Source organism: Strigops habroptila, chromosome 3, assembly GCF_004027225.2.
Source record: "Strigops habroptila isolate Jane chromosome 3, bStrHab1.2.pri, whole genome shotgun sequence".
NCBI lineage: Eukaryota > Metazoa > Chordata > Aves > Psittaciformes > Psittacidae > Strigops > Strigops habroptila.
In genome coordinates this window covers 52623469-52642663 of record NC_044279.2, presented here as the reverse complement: position 1 = coordinate 52642663, position 19195 = coordinate 52623469, and the positions used below count along the sequence as shown (strand labels likewise).

The 19195-nt window shown below is 38.9% G+C and overlaps 1 protein-coding gene across 1 annotated transcript in view; it reads left to right on the top strand.

The window, feature by feature from the left end:
• The window catches only part of VWF (von Willebrand factor), a 134842-nt gene that overhangs the window by 79414 nt on the left and 36233 nt on the right, over window positions 1–19195 (top strand). Inside the window, exons 31-37 of the mRNA XM_030480334.1 lie at window positions 6291–6434; window positions 7442–7606; window positions 9874–9917; window positions 14313–14490; window positions 16167–16387; window positions 17344–17536; window positions 18166–18507. Coding sequence (XP_030336194.1) covers window positions 6291–6434; window positions 7442–7606; window positions 9874–9917; window positions 14313–14490; window positions 16167–16387; window positions 17344–17536; window positions 18166–18507 — 1287 coding nt within the window. The remainder of the gene's footprint in view (window positions 1–6290; window positions 6435–7441; window positions 7607–9873; window positions 9918–14312; window positions 14491–16166; window positions 16388–17343; window positions 17537–18165; window positions 18508–19195) is intronic.

The window sequence follows — 19195 nt, the reverse complement described above, 5'->3', positions numbered from 1 at the left end:
GCCAGCTTTGGATGCCTACTAGTCTCTTCCCTTCTCTGTTAATTCACTGTCCTGGGAGGTGGTTTTGTTTGCTTGCTTGTATTTTTAGTTTATTTCTTATAAGGTTTGTGAGTTGAACGTGGTCTTGGTGGATCATCAGAATCCTTTAGTGATAAAAGAAATACAAGATTTGTGAGCTGCAGAGCCAGGAAAGCTGTGTGGCAGGTGTTTGTGACCTTGTAGCCGGCTCCTTTCAGTCCTGGTAGGCTGTTGGACTGACAGATCTGTGCTGCTCATGAGGAGTTCAGCTATTCTGTTAATTGGCACATGTTAATACCAGACTATCAATGTGCTAAGAATTGGCTGTTTAAAGCATTGATCTGTGAGATCAGTTTGCAATAGCTAATTTGTTTCAAAATTAAAATAATCTGCTATTTTCAGTTCAAAATCCCAATTCAATGTCAAGTCAGGACTAAGTCAAAATGTCAAGTTAAAATCAAAATAAGATGTAAAAACCAGCTACAGGATTATCATCATGGAGGGTTGTTCCTGATTAGACAAGTCCTTGGTTAAATAGGTGCCATCTGGACTATCAACAGTCCGGATAGTGTTGGCTTTTTCTATACTGCTTCAAGTGCTGTGGAATCATTTTTCTTCGCTTCTTTCCCAGACAGCTTTCAGTACTCGTGGGTGATTAAGACCTATTGTAATACTTTTTCTTTTTTGGTCAAGATGTTGCAGAAGTGTTAGTGAAACCACTGAGGCTACTTAAGGCACTGATTCACAAGTTCCCAGCAGGAATCTCCATCTAACTGGAATCCCCTGTCTATCACAACTCCACAGACCCTCATGGGGGCTTTACGTTTTATTCCTAATTTCAGACAAAATTGAAGAAAATAATTGCAAAGGTTGCTTTTAGGAAGTTTCTGCTTTCCCTGAGGCACCCATCAAATCATTAAATGTCTGTGTGTTTGTTTATTTTCCTCCAGATTGTCTTATTCTGGGATGAATCTTGTTTCTAATTTCTTGGATGTATTTCAAACACTTCTAGGGCACCTTGTGTTCTTTCAGTTCATTCCATGATGTTCATAATTGCTCCCAATCTAATATTTGTGATTCAGATTAGTGTGCCTTTTTGCACATTTTCCCTCCTTTATCCAAATTATTAATGAAATTATTCAATAAGGCAGAACCTAGTGTAATTCCCTGTAGGCTCCCAGTAAACACCTCCAACTCTACTCAACAGATTGTCAGTTGTCCTTAAAGCTTGTTTATGTCCATTTAATCAGCTTTCAGTCCTTGCAGGAACCTCTGCATGAACCATTCTGAAATATTACTTCAGAATATGAGTTTGACTTGAACGTGCATCAGGTGATTAAAAAAAAAATAAATAATTATTCCACTAATTAGCCCCTATTGAATAGTCTTGTTCAAGGCAACCAGAAGTTTCTTGCAAAGGCTTTTCTGACTGTCAGAAGTTCAGCCTCACATGTCCATAGCCTTAGCTGACAGGAGAAGACTGTGTAGTGATGCCATCCCTTCTCCATTCCCCCCACCCCTAATTTTTGTAGGATATCTTCTGTTGGTTTTGCTTTAATGATTATTCCAAACATGACTTTTGTTTTGTACTCTATAGTGTAGTCAGGAGTGTATCAGCACTGAAAGATACACTCCTGACTACACTAGTACTAAAAGTATTGAAAGCTGGGGAGAAGGTGATGTGCTGTGGTGGCATCCTTTGGAATGACTGACCTACTGTTTCTAAAGCAGCCAATATAGACCAATTTTTTTTGTTTTTTCTTTATGTGTATTTTTTCCCTGGACATGCCCGGTGACCAACAATCGTGCCCTACTGATTGAGTTGAATGGCTGCTGAGGGCTCAGTACTCCTACAAGCCAGGCCATTTTGTTCCGTTATCCAGATAAATGTTTAAATGTTAAGATTTGGGAAGTGTGTGTGTGCACGTGTGTGAAACTGTGGCTGTTATACCTGTCGGGAACCAGCATAAGTGTAACGTGTTAGAAGGCAGTAGGAGAAGAGGGGACAGGAGGTCAGGGCAGGCAACCAGACATGCATTCCCCATGACATCCACTGCCTTTGGGAACAGATTTTTTTTACTGTGTGTCATGCTGCTCTCAGGTCTGTTATTCTCCTGTATGCAGCAAAGGATTTTGACTTTGAGACTTCCATCTTGATTTCTCATGGGTTGTATGTCTAATGCCTAAGGTACATGCGAGTGTAGAAATCATTCTGCTTCCAAAGCCTATTTGTTGCTTTTTTCTTTTTTTATGGCACATTGTGTATTCAAGAAACAGAAACCTTTTGTAACAATAACACATGAGACTAACATAATTTACTCCTGTGTTCAGTATGTGGGAACATGTTGGCTGCTAGTCCACACCTACTGTAACATGCACACAAAGAGAAAATCCTTAAAGACATGTAACCCTTAAAGCCTGTAGTAAACCTCCTGTTTGCTTCACTGGGGCTATATGATACCTCTTGTCAATGCCAGCAAAGGATGTTTTGGCCACTGTCAGATTTTCTTTAGACAAAAAAATAGTTTTGTTGTTTTATGGAGCAGGATTTAGGGTATTTTTCTATTAGCGTTTTGATTTTCTCTAGAGTCCATCACTGAAATGAATAGTTGATGGTGTGGTCCCATACAGCTAAACAGGTTTAAGAGCTAGCTACTGCAGAAGGGCCCAGCCCTGGCCCCCTGACACCTCAGTGCTCACTTGCACTGCTTTCCTTCTGTGGGAAGCATGTGCTTTCAGCCTTCAGTGAGCTGAGGGAAGGGTCAGAATGGTTGAAAACAATGCACTTTGGTACCTGTGGAAGCGGACCCTTCTGCCAACAGCTTGCTATGGCACTAATGTAGCCAGAGATGCGTTTCCGATGTATGTAGATAGGTCAGAGCAAGCTGGAGTGGAGCCAGCAGCAGCAGTGGCCCAGATGTCAGCTGCTGAAGGGGTGTAAAAGGCAGAAGGTGGTCTCATAGAGGCTGAAGCCTGCGTGGCTCAGACCTGGTCATTTTGAAGCTAGTTTAATTATGTCCAAGATGCTGTGCACTCTCTTTTCAGTCTTATGTAGCATGTAAGCATTTTAAATGGCCTTTATTGATATGAAAATGGCAGGTTATTGTTATGTTGCAGTTCAGGTTGGTCAGTTTACTAGCAGTCAATATTTTTTTCTTATGACTTTGATTAGGTATTTCCCTCCCTGGTGGGATGTAGAGGCAAACAGGTGAGAAGAGACAGCTTCCAGCTTGGGATGGTGACTTTCTCAATCCTTCTAGCAGGACAAAAGTTTTCATTTGATCCTATCTTCAGACACCTGGCTCTTTTCTCTAGAGCTGGCTTCAAAATAAGGGGAAAAATCCAAAGAGTTTTTAGTACACTAAAACAAATTTTCCACGCATTAAAATGAGTAATTGTTTTTTGGGGACTTTGAAATAGTCCCTGGTTCTATTACAATGGAATTTGATTTCTTTATTAGAAATCATAAAAATAATGGATTTTCCAGTTTAAAGATCTGTATGGAAGTTTCTGAAAATTTTCAGGATTAATGGGAGAAAGAAAAATGGAGCTGGATCAGCTGGTGACCTCACCAACCACACAGAAATCAAAGTGTCATTAAAAAAGACAAATACAGACATTCCAAATACTTTTCACAAATGAATGAAAATTCATTTGTAAATTTTACTGTGCAAAATTTTAACCGAAAATATTTGAAAGTTAAAACTTGAAATACTTTTTTAGTAATTCCTTGTAGGACAAAAGGGAAATGAGTCAATTTTCTGGCACAGTGACCATCCTGGAGAAATCTCAGGGACTGGAATATGGTCATATTAATTTTCTGAATTTTGTTTTATCTCTTAGTTATTTATAGCTAACATGCAATTCTGCATCTAACATCTACCTCTACAGACATACAGAGTAACTATTGGACAACAAAACCATTTGTAGCAATGATTGCGAGACAGGTGTATAGGACATGAGTCAAATTAAATACCTGGGGCTAGTTAATTTTTCTGTAGTAGTTTGTGAAAATGGAATCTCCATTGCCCAGCTATAATGATATTTAAAATATATTTTGTTGCAAGTAGAAAAACATTCCAAATTTTGAGATTTTCACCGAACAGAAGCTCTAAACTGTTTTCATTTCATATATAAAATATAATTCAGAATTAAAGTGGGAAGGAAAATCAAGTTACAGGAATTAAATTAATCTATACTAAATAAAAGATAACCATTGCAAGAAACAGAAGAGAAACATCCCGTTTTGTTCTTAAGTACTGTTGAAAGCTTTCTGTTGATGTTTTATCTTTTTTTTTTCCTTATAAGTCATAATTTACATTTCCAAAAGGCATTTTGATTAAAACAAGCTTGCATCTTTCTGTTTAAAAAACTAGTGTTTGGGAAAATATGCAACCGTCTCTAGACAGGAGATTACTAGTGGAGATAGATAGTCATAAAATCATAGAATGGTTGGAAGGGACCTTAAAGATCATCTAGTTCCAACAGGCAGGGACACCTTCCACTAGATCAGGTTGCTCGAAGCCCCATCCGACCTGGACTTGTAATGGTGCATGGTAGATAGAAATTTATAGGAGGAGAAATTGATGTGGATCCTATTCATGTGGTAGGTGTGACAGGGCTTAGCTGCAGTTCCTGGAGGGTCTCAGCTCTTCTGTTTAGTTGTGGGCATCTGTGTGGAGAGATGACACATGAAGATGGGGTTAAGGCTCTGGGGTTGAAATAGTGATAATGGGCTAATGGCGAAGAAGAGGTGGCTGGATAAGGTGGGAAGGGGGTATGAGGCTGTCAGTCAGGGAATGTAAGGTGTATGAAACAACAGGAAAGGGTGAGGGAAGCAATAATATTTGAGAAGGGTACATCGCCTCCAAACCAGTAATATGGCAAAGGAAACATCTGGACTTTTTCCAGAGACCTATTCTAGGCTAGATTCTTCCAAGGGGTAAATTTTTCCTGAAACTCTGATTAAAGCCTTCTAGAATATTCTGTTGCTGTTGCCACATTATCAATAGTCACTGTGCTGAGCGAGCTTCCTAGAGGTTGTCCATGCTTACAGCAGCTTGGGAAAAGGAACTTTTGCTTCTACCAGTAAAAGGAGGTGGATGAAGTGGTTAAAGAAGACATGAAGTGCAAAGTGCTAAGGTATTTTGGGGGTGTGCTGGTGAATTACCTCTGATATGACTTCCAGTCTTTTACAAATGTGTTTGTTATTTAAAATTGTTCAGTGAATTCCTCAGGCAAACATATTTCTGCTCCATGGTTATTACAAATTACTCAGAGGAACTAGTCTTTCAAGTATGTATTATTCACCATTCACTGTTTGCCCTGCATGTCACATCAGTCACACGGTATCATTTCTACTTCCTGACCTGATAACTACCAAGCCCAAAGGAGCTTTTAAGAAAGCTGCATATCACAATTCCCAGTATAAATATTTGTGCAAATACATGTCTAAATACAAATACTAGCAAAATGCTGTCTTGCTGAGGTCATAAGTTTGAACAAAAACTTGCCTGAGTGTTCACAGATGTTAAATGAAAGAGCAGCAGCTACCCATTTAAGCCAGTTGGTGATTTGGTAGCTAAGGTAGAATTTCTTCATGTGTTTTGTAGGGTTTGGTGGGTTTTGCTTGGTTGCTTGTTTGGCGGGGTTTTTTTTTTCCTTGCTCTGTTTTTAATATGGATTGCCCTGTTACTTTATGGGTTAATCTGACATTATGGGTTAGTCTGAGTCTACATTTCAGAGAGGTAGTAGGAAGGCAATGCTTTTCACAACCATTGAAAAAGCTGACCAAAGTAGGGAAGACCTAGATCTTCTCTAAGAGCTGAGCAACTTTTGTGTTCAGTTCAGGATGGTGTGAATTGTAGATCAGATAGCCACTGGATGTCACTGTTGCTCTGCAATTGAGAAATAAGTACGCATTCTTCTACAATATCTTCCCTTTTGTGTAGTGCAGTGGTAATAGTTCCGGAAAAGGTAACTAGTAAAGTGAGGAGAATAACTTTATCCTCGTGGATAAGGAAGGGTAGTAAAATTCTCATTGCTTCAGAGACTGGGAAGCTAAGGATGGTCCCTCTGTGTTGGGCTGTATTAATAATACTAGCAAGTTCTTAATAGCTGAGATCTTTTATGTACCAGCAATAAAGCAGGCATTAAAAATCCTTTAAGACCAAGTATTTTCCAGTACTGTATAACCTACTAATACAAATTAATATTTAGTTTTATAGCCCCCTATGAGTTTTCTATCTTATGTCTCATCTCTTCATTCACAGGAAAAGCCATTGATTTTGTAGTTCAGAATGCAATGTCGGAATCTCATGGGGGGAGACCCAGCGCATCAAAGGTTGCGATAGTCATCGTGTCGGGGAGATCAGAAGACACTGTGGAAGCTGCTGCACTTTCTGCAAGAATGAATAGTAAAGCTCATTTCACTGTCACTATATTTAAGCAGAGTTATTGCTTTTAAAGTAATTCACTAGAACAAAGGATGTAAAATTAAGGTGCTGGTATGGTCATATAAGTTCATGACTTAGTGTGCGTAATGTTCTGGTAAGAAACAGGCCTGAACAAAATGTGCTTGATGAAAATGCCTTTAAGTTACTGGTAAATTCAAGGCCAATCTGCAATATAAGCTGAGCAGCTTCCATAGGCTTCACATATTAGTGGCATTTCATTTTCCAAGGTCCTATGGATAGACAGGGATGAGAGAAAAATAATCTAATATTATAAATTCAGTACTATCGCAGAACAGTGAATCTTGAAAAGTTCACTGTAGTAATAATAAACAGAGAGAGGATTTGATCAGATTCTGCACTGACCTATACAAGAATATGCTTTTGCTGTCAATGTGTGCTGCATGTTTTTTCAAGTTTTCTGGCTGTAGTCTCTGTACCTGAGCTTCCTCAGGTGTTCATCTGGGGAACATTGACTTCCTTTGTAGGCTGCTTTGGGAGCTATTGAATAAGCCATGGACTAAATGACAATTAGGAACTATTATTTTTTGGCAAAATGTTTTGAAAATAATCCAATTGCCATGTAACTGAAGAAAGAAAACTCCACATTGAGATTATTTTGCACTTGGAAAAAAGTGATCACAGAATCACAGAGTTGTTGATGTTGTCATTAAGTCTGCAGATGAGTTTTGTTGACCATGCATGATCTTATGCCTGGGACAAATAGAGCTCATCGTAGCTAACACTGTGATTAGAGCATCACCATTTCTGCCCTTAATGGCTTTTAGCCTATGTGGAGGGAGTGATGCAAGAGGTAAATGAAAATTAACTGTTGGAAAAAAACTTTTCTCAGTTCTTTTTTTTTTTTTAAATAAAAAAAATTTTTTCCCAAGCAGCAAGTGAAAAAATACAAGAAAGACCTCCTTCTCCTGTGCATCGCCCACTAAAAACCTTTTATTCTCCTTTCCTAGGGGTATCCCTGTTTCCAATTGGAGTTGGGAACAGATATGATGAAGAGCAACTAAGGACTTTGACTGGGCCATCTGCTGTTAACCGAATCATGAAGCTTCAGAACTTTGAAGACTTGTCCACTATGATCACATTGAATGGTGAATTTATCAAAAAAGTGTGCATGGGTAAGTCCAATATAGCTGTAGCCTTGTAACTAGAGCAAAACCCAGAAACTCAAATGCCAGAACCAGAGTGATTTTTCTTGGTTGGAGAAGTCAGCCCAGTGCTCCTTCATTAGTGTTTCACCAACAATCATCACAAATGCTGACCTGGACCACCATTGTTGCTTAGGTGTAAAACAAAATCTGAGCCCTTTCAGCATGTAGCCAACTGCTATTATAATCAAACAACTTTCAACAAGACTTTTAAACTTTCAAGCTATCATATTAATAATCAGGGCTGGTCATTAACTGAAGGATCCTAGGAAAGCTCAAACTGTCATGAATGAATGAGGGCAGCTTCAGAAATGTTACGAGTTAGTTGTAAATAAGGATTTCAAATTACATATTTTTCTGTTTATATTTACAAAGAATTCAGCCAAAGAGTAAGAAAACAAAAAGCATAAGAAAGCACTAACTTTTCCAGGAAAACAAATACTGGACAAAAGGTGTAAAATATTTTAAACAAACACCCGTTTGTTTGTAGATAGCAATGCTCCCCATCTAAGGAAACTTGCTTCAACTCTAGTCAGTATTTTACTCCTTCTGTGTCCTTGGTCTGTGTAGATATAGATATTTATTATTCATATTGTTGTTGTTATTTCTATTACAATAACATCTATGTGTCCTCTCCGTAAACCACTGTCTCATTGTGTTAGTCATTGCACAGGTTTTTACCAGCATTACTAGGGCTTAGTTACGTCTCCATTAAAATAAATGGACTTTTTTCAGAGCCAAGTACCAGTAAGAATGAGGAAGTTGCAGAGTGTGCACAGTCCAGCTTAGAGATATCCGATCAGTCTCCACTGGGATCACTTCTGGCATTTTAAAATCTCTCCAGAGCATCAAACAGCTGCCATTTTCTAGATTTAAACAGCTGCCATTTTCTTTCTTTTCTTTCAGAATAAGCTTTTAAAGATGCGTTTCCCCTCTTCACACTGTAAAATACATGATTTTCTTGCCGTAAATTACATTGATCCAAGAAATAGGAAGGAGAGCAGGAATTTGAAACTAGTAACTTATTGCAATCTGTGCTATAACCTGTCAGTACTAGAGGTAAAAGCTTTGTAGATTTATGGAAGCTTTTCCAACAGCACAAAGTGTGTGTTCAAAAACTTGAATGATAAGTACCTTATATTAGACACCTAAATCTGAAAAATTTAGCTTTCCCTTTTGCTGATGGTAAAGCCTTTGCTAAGAGGTATGAAACTATCTTCTTTTTTTCTCCCTTTTTCTCTTTCTTTTACTTTTTTCTTTTTTTTTCTTTTTTTGTTGTGGTGTGTTTGTTTTATATAAGTCTTTTACAATCTGTAAAGTGTAATTTTCCCCTCCAGATTCATACAGTTGGATTTCTTGTGCAGAGGGAGTCTTACTTTATGTATGGAAGTGTACCAAAAATAATACTATTAGAAAGGTTTAAAAGATTTCCTAAATGCTTTCAAAATTCATTACTTGTCCTGGACAAGACAGAGTATGTAGTGTCTATATGCTAGAATAGTATAGTATTATATAAACAGTTTGCTAGTCAGTGGTTTAGTTTCCTAGACACATTGTCATGCCATAGTACTTATATGAAATTACTTTCTTTGCATCTTGAGGTGTTTTATGAGAGCACATAAACATAGAAACTGCAATTCAGTGGACAATCTAACTGATTATGTAAAAAACTGTCCATCACAGTAAAGCCTGAATGGAAGGAAGCTGAATTTAAGTATTCTTATTGCATCTATTTTCATAATTATGCTAGTTGCTGACAAATCTTGTCTTGGGGTCACTTGCCGTATTTATGTTTCTGCATTTAATAAATGTGTGTGTGCATGGGTGTGTAAATTCTCATTACCTGCTAATTACCAGAAATATTCTCAATTCAACACAAGATTCAGAAGTAAGGCTGGACCCTGCCTCAGAGCTAAAGCCATGATCTTTTAAGTACCATCTGGGCAGAATTGTGTGCCAGTATAAGGAAGACTGTAGAATTATAGCCTACCTATTGCTCACATGGTATTTTGGGACCAACCTCAGTGCAGAAGTCGGGTAATGCTAGCAGTAACAAATTTATGCATTCTTTGACTTACTCTTGTACGCTTTGGGCGAATGCCTGCAGTCTTCAGGTAGGGATTCTCACATTCTAACACAAAAACCCCTTCTTACAGCCTAAGTCATATATTTAAGTAATCAATCTGTAAAGCTGGATAAGGGAGCGAGATAGCTAAAAATGTCTTTTTTTCTTTCAGACCCTGTCAGAGAATGTATAGATGAGGATGGAAACAAAAAGAAAGTAAGTGTATTGCCTGGGTCTCATCCATCTGGTTTTCAAGTTAAAAGTTCATGCAGGACCATGAATACCTCCACAGGTCATCTGAAAGGAGAAGTGTTGAAAAATATTAAGAATTATTTTGGAGGGGGAAAATGTTGGCTTTTGAACTGATGGGATAACTTCGCACACAAAGGAGGCTTCTTCTAATGACACCTGATCTTGCAGTGCATTGGAATACCATTGGCAGTGCAGAGCCAAAACTTGTGTCAGTGTGTGTCTTCCCTGATAAAGAAAAATATATTTACATCTACTGGTGAACGAACTTCTGGGAAAGCTAGATATGGCCAAAATAAAGGTGCATGTATATGGGGAGGCAACATCATTGTCCACACCCTTTCCTTCTGTTAAAAATACAAGTACCTTGTCCTTTAAAAATTTTATAGTGAGGTAATTATTGCGTGACAGTCACCTCTCTAGAGAATACCACATCTTAAGTAATGAAATCCAAGTTCTCAGAAAAGCTTTTACTAATACCAGGAAAATGCTCAGAAATGTTAGTAAAACTATCCGATCTCTCAAACACAATCCACTCTAAGAAAGCAATGATGAAGATGTTATAAATGGTTCACTTCCTTCATCTCAGGTGAAATGCCAAGGTTTTTGAGCATATATGACACTTTAGGAATTTAAAAATATTAGCATAAGTTTGTTACATGCTTTCTAGTAGAGGTCAGTTATGAGTTCTACCCTAGTATTTATCTTGAATTTCCAGTACATCAAAATATTCCTTTGATTTTTCCCTTGTGAAGACATCACTGTAAGGAAGGATGTGGCTATTAAAGAAATACTAATGAATTGTCTAGACACAGGAAATATATCAAAGCTGCCATGCATGGTTGGCCTTGGTCAGCTGGTCAGGACACAGAAAGGTTTTAGCTAAATCAGACACTATGTATAACCTGGTGTCTTTGAGATTGACAACCTAATTAAGAAAAACATGACAGCTCGAAACTTGAAAACTAAACTTGAGAAACTTTCTTATTTAAAACAAAAAACTAATGAGATTTCTGTTGTTTATTGGTTTGAACTGCATGTATCCAGGCTCTGGGCTCCTAGAAGCAGACACAGGTACCTGTAGACAAGTGCTGGGAAGGCTAAACTTGAATTTCACATGTGTCAGGTTTAATTTTTTTGGTGATAAACTTAAAGCACAATTTCGGTTCTGACCAAAATGGTTTTGGAAGAAAAGAGGCCAAGTTCTAGTGCATATGAAAAAGAATCACACTTTCAAATGACAGCCGTTAGGGGGATTTTGTGTTACTTTTCTGTCAGCCAGGGAAAAAAAGGTTTTAGAAGGCACTGCCAACATGGTAGCCATTACTTTTTGGAGCAGGCTTTTGAGCATCCCCTGGTGGCTGTGGGACACCATGGAAATCTGCCTCTGGTGTTCAGCACCACACAGGGTTAGATTACCTCACTGGCAGTAATGTACCATAGTTGTCCTGTTACCCTGTTCCAGCGTAGTCCACAAATCCACGGGGATGAAAAGTCAAGGCTCTTTCCTAATTCAGAAAACAGAGGCTCTTGCATCGGATCCATAATATTTCAGGCGTTACTCAGGGAGTTACTGCAGGAGGCTCAGTTCCCCAAGTGGGATGGCTGTTGTGCACCTGGAGATTGTGGGAACTGACCTCTGGCAGTTTGCAAGGAAATCAGAGTTCTCAGGATCCAAAATCTCAGCCTAAATCCTGTTGGTATTGTGAGTGATATGATTTGTTAAATTTTCCTTTTTTTTTTTTTTTTTAATTACCTCTACCCTGGAAATGACTGTTGAAGGAAGATTCATTCCTAAGGTCACTTTTAATAGCAGAAAGACAGATCAAATGCACTAGATCAGGCCAAAAAAATCCATCAAATCCCCTTCATTATGAGGCCAAAAATAGAAATCAGGGAAAACATGTGTAAGTATATATGAAAATTCCCTGAACTGTCCTAGCTTTGAACAATTTGACTTAGGGGCACTCTGAGCTATGAGTAGCACCTTTGTGTGTTTGATATGCTCAATAGTTTTCTCCTCCATGAATTTGTTCAGTCATTCTTTGGATCCGTGTAAGTTTTTAGTACTCATCATATCCAGTTGCAAGGAGTTCAGAAAGTGCAGAGTACAGGCTGCGTAAAGAACCACCGTTTAAATATTTGAACATGCCAGCTGTCAAAATGTGTATGATTGTGATTAATTTTTTTTAATGTAGTCAATTTTCATCAGTAGTCTTGATGCTTCTACGCAGGCATAAAGGTGATAATACAAGCTTAGGTACTTGTCTTATGAAGGTAGCACTTCATCGTTGAGTGATCTGTGTAGTGATTTGCATTTCTAGTCTATGTATGGTGATAAAAACCACATTTCTGTACTAGCAGTTTCCATAACATGACTTTTCTAGTATTGCTCAGCACTTGGTTTAAAGAAGAACAAACAAACAAACAAAACTCAGACTAAAGTAAAAGGTGCCAGCTGATGAAGGTGGTTGAGGTATGTGTGTCTGTCTCCTGCAGATGCACAGTAATAGAAAGAAATAGTGAGCAAGTTCAGGTCTGTAGGTTCAGAGCTCCCTCAGAGAGGAAGTCTGAGGCTTCCTCCGCTGTGCTGGCAGGCTCATCGGTTTCAGCAGACTTATCCTTCACGATTTAGAAACCTCTGCTTTTGCTTTCCTTTCTTTCCTATTTTTACTCCTACGATTTCACATCAATTGGGATTTAGGCTTTCTTTGTCTTCAGAGTCCCTGCGTTTTCCTCTGCACCAGAATTCTTGTCTTTTTTGGATCCTTCAACTGGTATTTTTGCTTTAATGTGCTGTGCTTTGCTTTTCTTGTCCAGCTCTTAGATGTTTTCCAATAGATATCCCGTTAAGGCGTGAAATAAAAACAATTAAATGTGTATGGAAGCCAGAGGGTCCTTTGCCAGACTTGTGCAGCTGTATATGTACCCTTCCAGGTGCTCCACATTTACTGAGTTGTAGGCAAGACAACTATAATTAAAAACCATTCAATTTCTTCCTATCTAAATGTTTTTTCCATACTTAAAGCTCCTCATGTTACTTTTTCACAGCTTCCTTTAGGCTCACAAACCTGAAAAGTATTAAGTCACTTTCAGGACAAGCTGCCTTCTCAAAGTCCTGGAACATACAAAGCAGGTCCAGTAAATTAACTCATATTTAATATGTAAGTTTTTATGACTGCAAATCTGGCAGTTCTCTTTTAGATCGATGGTATCACATAGCTCAAAGATAGAGAGCAATGCTTTCACATCATCATTCTTGGTTTGCGCATTAGTGCCAAGAATAGTCTGTGAATTATGTTGTGATTACCTAGGTATTTTATCACTTTGCTCTTCTCTTTCATGGGAATCCTGAAAAGGAGAGGATGGGAGATGACCTTGCCTAATAGCAATTTTCTTCCCCACTTCCTTCTGCTTGTGGATATCAAGAAATGTTATCCAGTTCATAGAACCACTGTCTCGCTTGTTACTGATGTTTCTTGACTCACCTCTGTAGAGATAGGTCTGGAAAGGGCTGTTTCCCACATTCAGGGATATTCTTGGGAATGCAGAACTTGGGGATGAATGCTCTGTTTTGAAATTCATGGAGCCTATCTACAGACTTTAAAGCTCTGTGGTATTGGGGCCAGAGAGCTCAGCTTTTTGCAGATACAAATCTTGAGATATCCCAGATTGCAACCGCATCTATTTCTCTGTCATTTAGTAGTATGTGATGTATGTAATCTTGGTGCCTTAAAATTTAGACTGTCCTTTAGAAGGAGAATATATTTTGCATTTTATTTTCAATTTTACAAAACTACTACGTGTATCTACTAACATTAACCTGGTAAAGGAACAATTTCCCTTTGGGAAGGGAGGAACTGTTTTAAAGTTTTGGAGTTGTGGATAAAATAACTGGAGTATTCCACGCATTTCTAGCTTGGAACAAATATTTTTAATTCCTGCTGTGCCATGACCATCTGTGGCTTATGAAAACTAAAGGCTTTGACATTTAAGGAAAAGCTAAAGGGAATTCTTTTTTCACTTTGCTATCCATGCATGCTGTAGGATGGCTAAGCTAACAATAGTTGAAGTACCAGATACTTCATTCTGCTGTAACAAAACATCTGCTGTTCTAGACTATTATCTTTTGCTTGGAATTTCAGAGTCTATTTCTTAGTGTTACTAATTTAAACTTTCTTACCCTTGTGAAGTCCTTAATACACTGCATTGTATTATTTAATTATCCAGGGCTAATTTGAGTAGCACTGCTGTCAGTGTCACTTTACTTGCTAGCTGTAGGATTGTGGCAGCAGCCAAGTTCTGCGTTTTTTTTCCCCTCCATTCTTTTCAGTTCTTAAATATCCATATCTCCCTATCTAGCCTGGTGATAAATGGACATTACCAGACCAGTGCCACACTGTGACATGCTTTCCAGGGGATTACACGGTTCTGGAGAGTCACCAAATTAACTGTGAAAGGATGCCAAAACCAGTATGTCACAGCAATCTTCCTGCTATTAAGACTGAAGAAACTTGTGGCTGCCGATGGATGTGTCCGTGTGAGTACCTATCTTTGCATGTATGCCTCTCCCTTCCCATCACTTGAAATGTTTATCAGACATCTTAGAGTCACAGAATGGTATCAGTTGCAAGGGACCTTAAAGCTCATCTAGTTCCAACACCCTGCCATGGGCAGGGACACCATCCATGGGACCAGGTTGCTCAAAGCCTCATCCAGCCTTGAACACTGCCAGGGATGGGGCAGCCACAGCTTCTCTGGGCAACCTGTTCCAGTGTCTCACCACCCTAACGTAATGCTTCGTGTCATTGTACACATCAAAGATGACTACTGTGGGAGGAACTGATGATGTACATCAGTTAAACAGGCAGCTAGGAACATGAGAGTCTCACCGATGCCTGGAATGTATAATACTATTTGCAAATTCAGGGCCACTGCAAGCTTGCCTTTTTTTTTTTTTTTTTTTTTTTTTTAACATTAGCAAAACTACTGTGTTTTATCAGAGAACAGCACTCAATTTTCAAAGCTGTGTGGACTGAGAAGAAGGATGTATGGAAGAAAACAGAAATTTATCTCAGTAAGCTGTAAACAAGTGATGTATTCTTGGTCCACCTCTAGTCTTGAGGGTTTGGCCTGACATATGTGAAGGGAAGACTGAGGGAGGAATAATGATGATTTCAAACAAAAAAACAGAGCTGGAGCCTCCAGATTGCCTCAGTGCCCAGACAGATGCTCTGACAAGAGTAAAGTGGTGGCAATCTGGGAGGCAAAAAAGAAGGCAGGGATGCCTGACCCCATGCAGTGTGGCTCTCCAAAGCTGTCTCAGGGAAGAGCATTTCGTGGTGGAACAAGGCATAGGCTCAGCCACTGGGTCTTCTGGTACACCTCAGCCTGAGTTTGGGGACTGAGCCTTATGTCGTCTTTGTGGGAAATGCACTATAGTCACATACTTGATTTCCATAAAAACTAGTCAAGATGTTTATTTTGAATTAAATGTCAAAAACATCAGCTACAGTAACTCTTAAAGGTTGTAGCTGTACAAAAGAATGCATTTCTACAGCCTAAGCATGCATGCTATTACAGCTAGAACTTGCAGAAATCTCCAAAATGGGAACTTGTAGGCGTTACAGCATTTAAATTCTGTTCTGAGCCTGAGTCTCTTTGGCTTTGATGAAGCTTAGAGTGATTGTACTTCCCAATGTAATTCGGAAGATTTGGCTTACATTTAAAGCCATATGACTACTTTTTAAAAGTAAATTACAATCCTATATAAACCTTCCCTTTATAATGCATAATGTCAATTTAAAATGTCCTCTGCTGAACTGGCTATTTAAAGAACAATTTCTTCAAGGCACTACTTGAAATACCTAGGCTGAGTAGCTAGATTTTGATCCCTGAACTAATAAACATTCCAAGTTATAGCATTCCCTAAAAGCACATTTGATTATCCAAACCCTTGAAAGCTAACATTTCATTTTGGACACATGTATTTCAAAAAGGTAGAAGGATTTTAGTTGAATAATCATAAATATTTTATAAAGTTTAAAAGATACTCAATTATACCTCCCCATAAAAAATGCATCTGTAATAATTTTCCAAATGCCAAATACACTGATAGCACCATTAGTTGGTTCCACATGCCCTTAACAGTTGTGAAGAAATAGTATTTGAACAAAAGCAAATGCCTATGGATTTTTTCCCCTCATTGATTTGTAGGTTTCTGTATAGGAAGTTCATCTCGACATATTGTCACTTTTGATGGGCTGAATTTTAAGCTGACTGGCAATTGCTCCTATACCTTGTTTCGAGACATGCAACATGATATTGAAGTTCTCCTCCATGAAGGACCATGTAGAGCAACACCGAAAATGAACTGTATGGACTCCATTGAAGTGAAACATCGTGGTGTATCTGTTCAGCTCTTCAGTGACATGGCAGTAAGCTAAATACAATAGGCATTGTCTGCCTATGCTATAGAATTCAGGTTATAAGGACAAACTTGTTCCCTTTAACCGGTTTCTGTTCCCCTTGCAGCCTATACTTAGGCTTCTGAGCAAACGCCTCGTTTCCACTTCATGATACAATCTATGTTCACGTAACGAGCCAGACATGTTTCTCCTTTTGTTCTCCCCATTGTGCTGGTGTGATAGTATGAAAAAAATGGGATTTGGCAATGTCTCCCTGACACTTCTGCCAGAAAGGCAGGGATTATAGACAGGACATGCTGCACTCTGATTCTTCTCTTTTGGCAGAGATCTTTTGCACAATGTCATTGTGGTATATGGGAGAGCAGTGTATTTTTCACAAATCTGTGCATGACTGGCTAATTGAAGAGCTAGGAAGTTTGTTATTACCTTGTGTGCAGGTGGACCTCATCATTAGAAGAAAGTCCAGTTTAGTATCCATTACTTCTGTTTTATAAGCAGAGAAGTATTCAAATTCAATATGGCACATTTTTCAGTCTCTGGGTTTCTCAGACATTCAGGAGTTGGCTAGCCTGCAAAGGTGATCTCTTCTGACTCATGTGGCAAAATAGGATGGACCAAAGCACCTGCACCCACTTCTGCATGGTGATGGACAGCCTTGACTTTAACTGAGGTTCATTGATAATCAAGTCATTAGATGCTAGTTTGTAACTACATGATGCTAAAGGAATGCACTCATACGGGAAAATGTTGAAAGATTTGTTTATGTAATACACAGAATGAAGGTCAATTAGTTCTGTACATTTTTAAACTCAATAGAAGGTTTCAGTTTGCAAAATGAATTCTTATGTCCAGAATCAGTTGGATTTAAGTACTTGTGAAGCCAAAATGTGTTTCAGCTGTAAGATTGGGCTGATTTTTAATTGCTTCCTAGAACTTATGTGATGATCTTTCCTTTTTGAAAACAGGTGACTGTTAATGGTGAAAGGGTTCATATCCCCTATTCTAGCAGCTTGTTTGAAGTCACTGTCTATGGAGCAATAATGCATGAAATCAAGTTTGTACATCTTGGACATAATCTCACATTTACTCCAAGAAACAATGAATTTATTCTTAAACTTAATTCAAAGAGCTTTTCTTCAGGAACACAAGGGCTTTGTGGTAGGTAATTTTAACAGCTTCCTACTTGGGCTTCAGCTGCTATTTATGTTATTGTTATTCGTGTGGCCTCGAACCTGTGACCTCTCTGGTTGAACTGATCCTCGATTGTTAGCACATTGCTAATCTGTGCAGGTTTTGCTACTATGGCTATCAATGCTCATTGAGTCCTAGTAATACCTTAGAAAGAACAGGCTAGGCATCTTTCATGTTTGCTTTGTGCTATCTTTTCAAGAACCTTTTTTCTTGCTCACGTTGTTTTTGTTTTGTTTTGTATGGGTTTAACTTTAGGTTTTTACATATACATTTATGTGACAGACACGACCTATGCTTGCAGTGAAGATGAAAGGTTTGTGAGGGTACTACTATCTGGGAGAATTAATTCTATGGTATTCTCAATGGTATAATGTGTTGTATAGTTTATACCTCCATGGCATAACCTATACCTCCTCTAATAAGGAAATAAGACCCAGGGTTTTTATTCCTCTGCTGATAATAGCTATAAGGAATATCGTTCATTCCCCTTCTCCTTGGCACTCACCAAGTGGCCCCAACCTGTCCTGTTTTCTCTAGGTTTATTTTATTGCTGACTGTATTCAGAGTTTTTGTTTTCCTTTTACTCACCCTCCTAGGGGTGTGTGACCAGAACCACGTCAATGACTTCACATTACGTGATGGCTCTGTCACTTCTGACAGCAGCATATTTATCCAAGACTGGACAGTGGAAGAGCCAGGGAAGATCTGTGAAATCCGGAGAGAAGACAGATGCTCTGAGCATGCAGTGAGCCACTGCCACCTTCTGCTCTCCGATCAGTTTGCAGAGTGCCATAGGGTAATCTCCCCCAACATGTTCTACGAGGCCTGCGTAGAGACCAGCTGCTATGAGGATGAAGCCTGTGAGATGATAACTTCCTACGTTCACATCTGCATGGAAAATGGGGTCTGCATAAACTGGAGAACACCCGACATTTGTCGTAAGAGGTTTACTCTACCTTAAAACTGATATAGAAACTGTCTTGATAATGGTGGTGACAGTGACCATCTTCCTGTGTAATGGGAAGAAGTTCCAGATCAAGTTTTCCATACAAGTCATATTGCAGATCTGATAACTGGTTTGTCATTTACTAAGTTGCATGTTACGGAGAAAAAGTGTTTCTTGGGAAACTGATAACTAGGAAAATGCAAGGTAGTTATGCAAGGCTAAAGGGATAACCTATGAAATAAAAATACTGTGAAAGCTGTGCACAGGTAAACACTGCTATGTGACAATACCTGGCTGCAACCCCTGAACCATCATGGGGCCACGTTTGGACTGAGAGTCTTCTCTGATTCTGCCAGGCAGTTTTAACTATAGATATCATTGCTTTGGTACAGACACTGGAGGATCTGTGCAAGGCAGACAGGGAAACTCATAATTTGGACTAGTGGAACTGCGTCCCAGCCTGTCAGTGTCATAGCTGCAGATAATGGCACAGAAAAAGACTTTTCTCTGTAATAGTTCCACAAATTCCCCACATTCCAGCTGAAGCCTAAACCTTTAAGACTGTGATGGAAGAGCCAGTTTCTACTGCAGTGAAAAGGGAAATGGCCATTCTCTGTGGTGTCTTCTCCTGCCAGCACATGCCAGCTACACTGTTCAAACCAGCTGTAATTTGCTTTGCA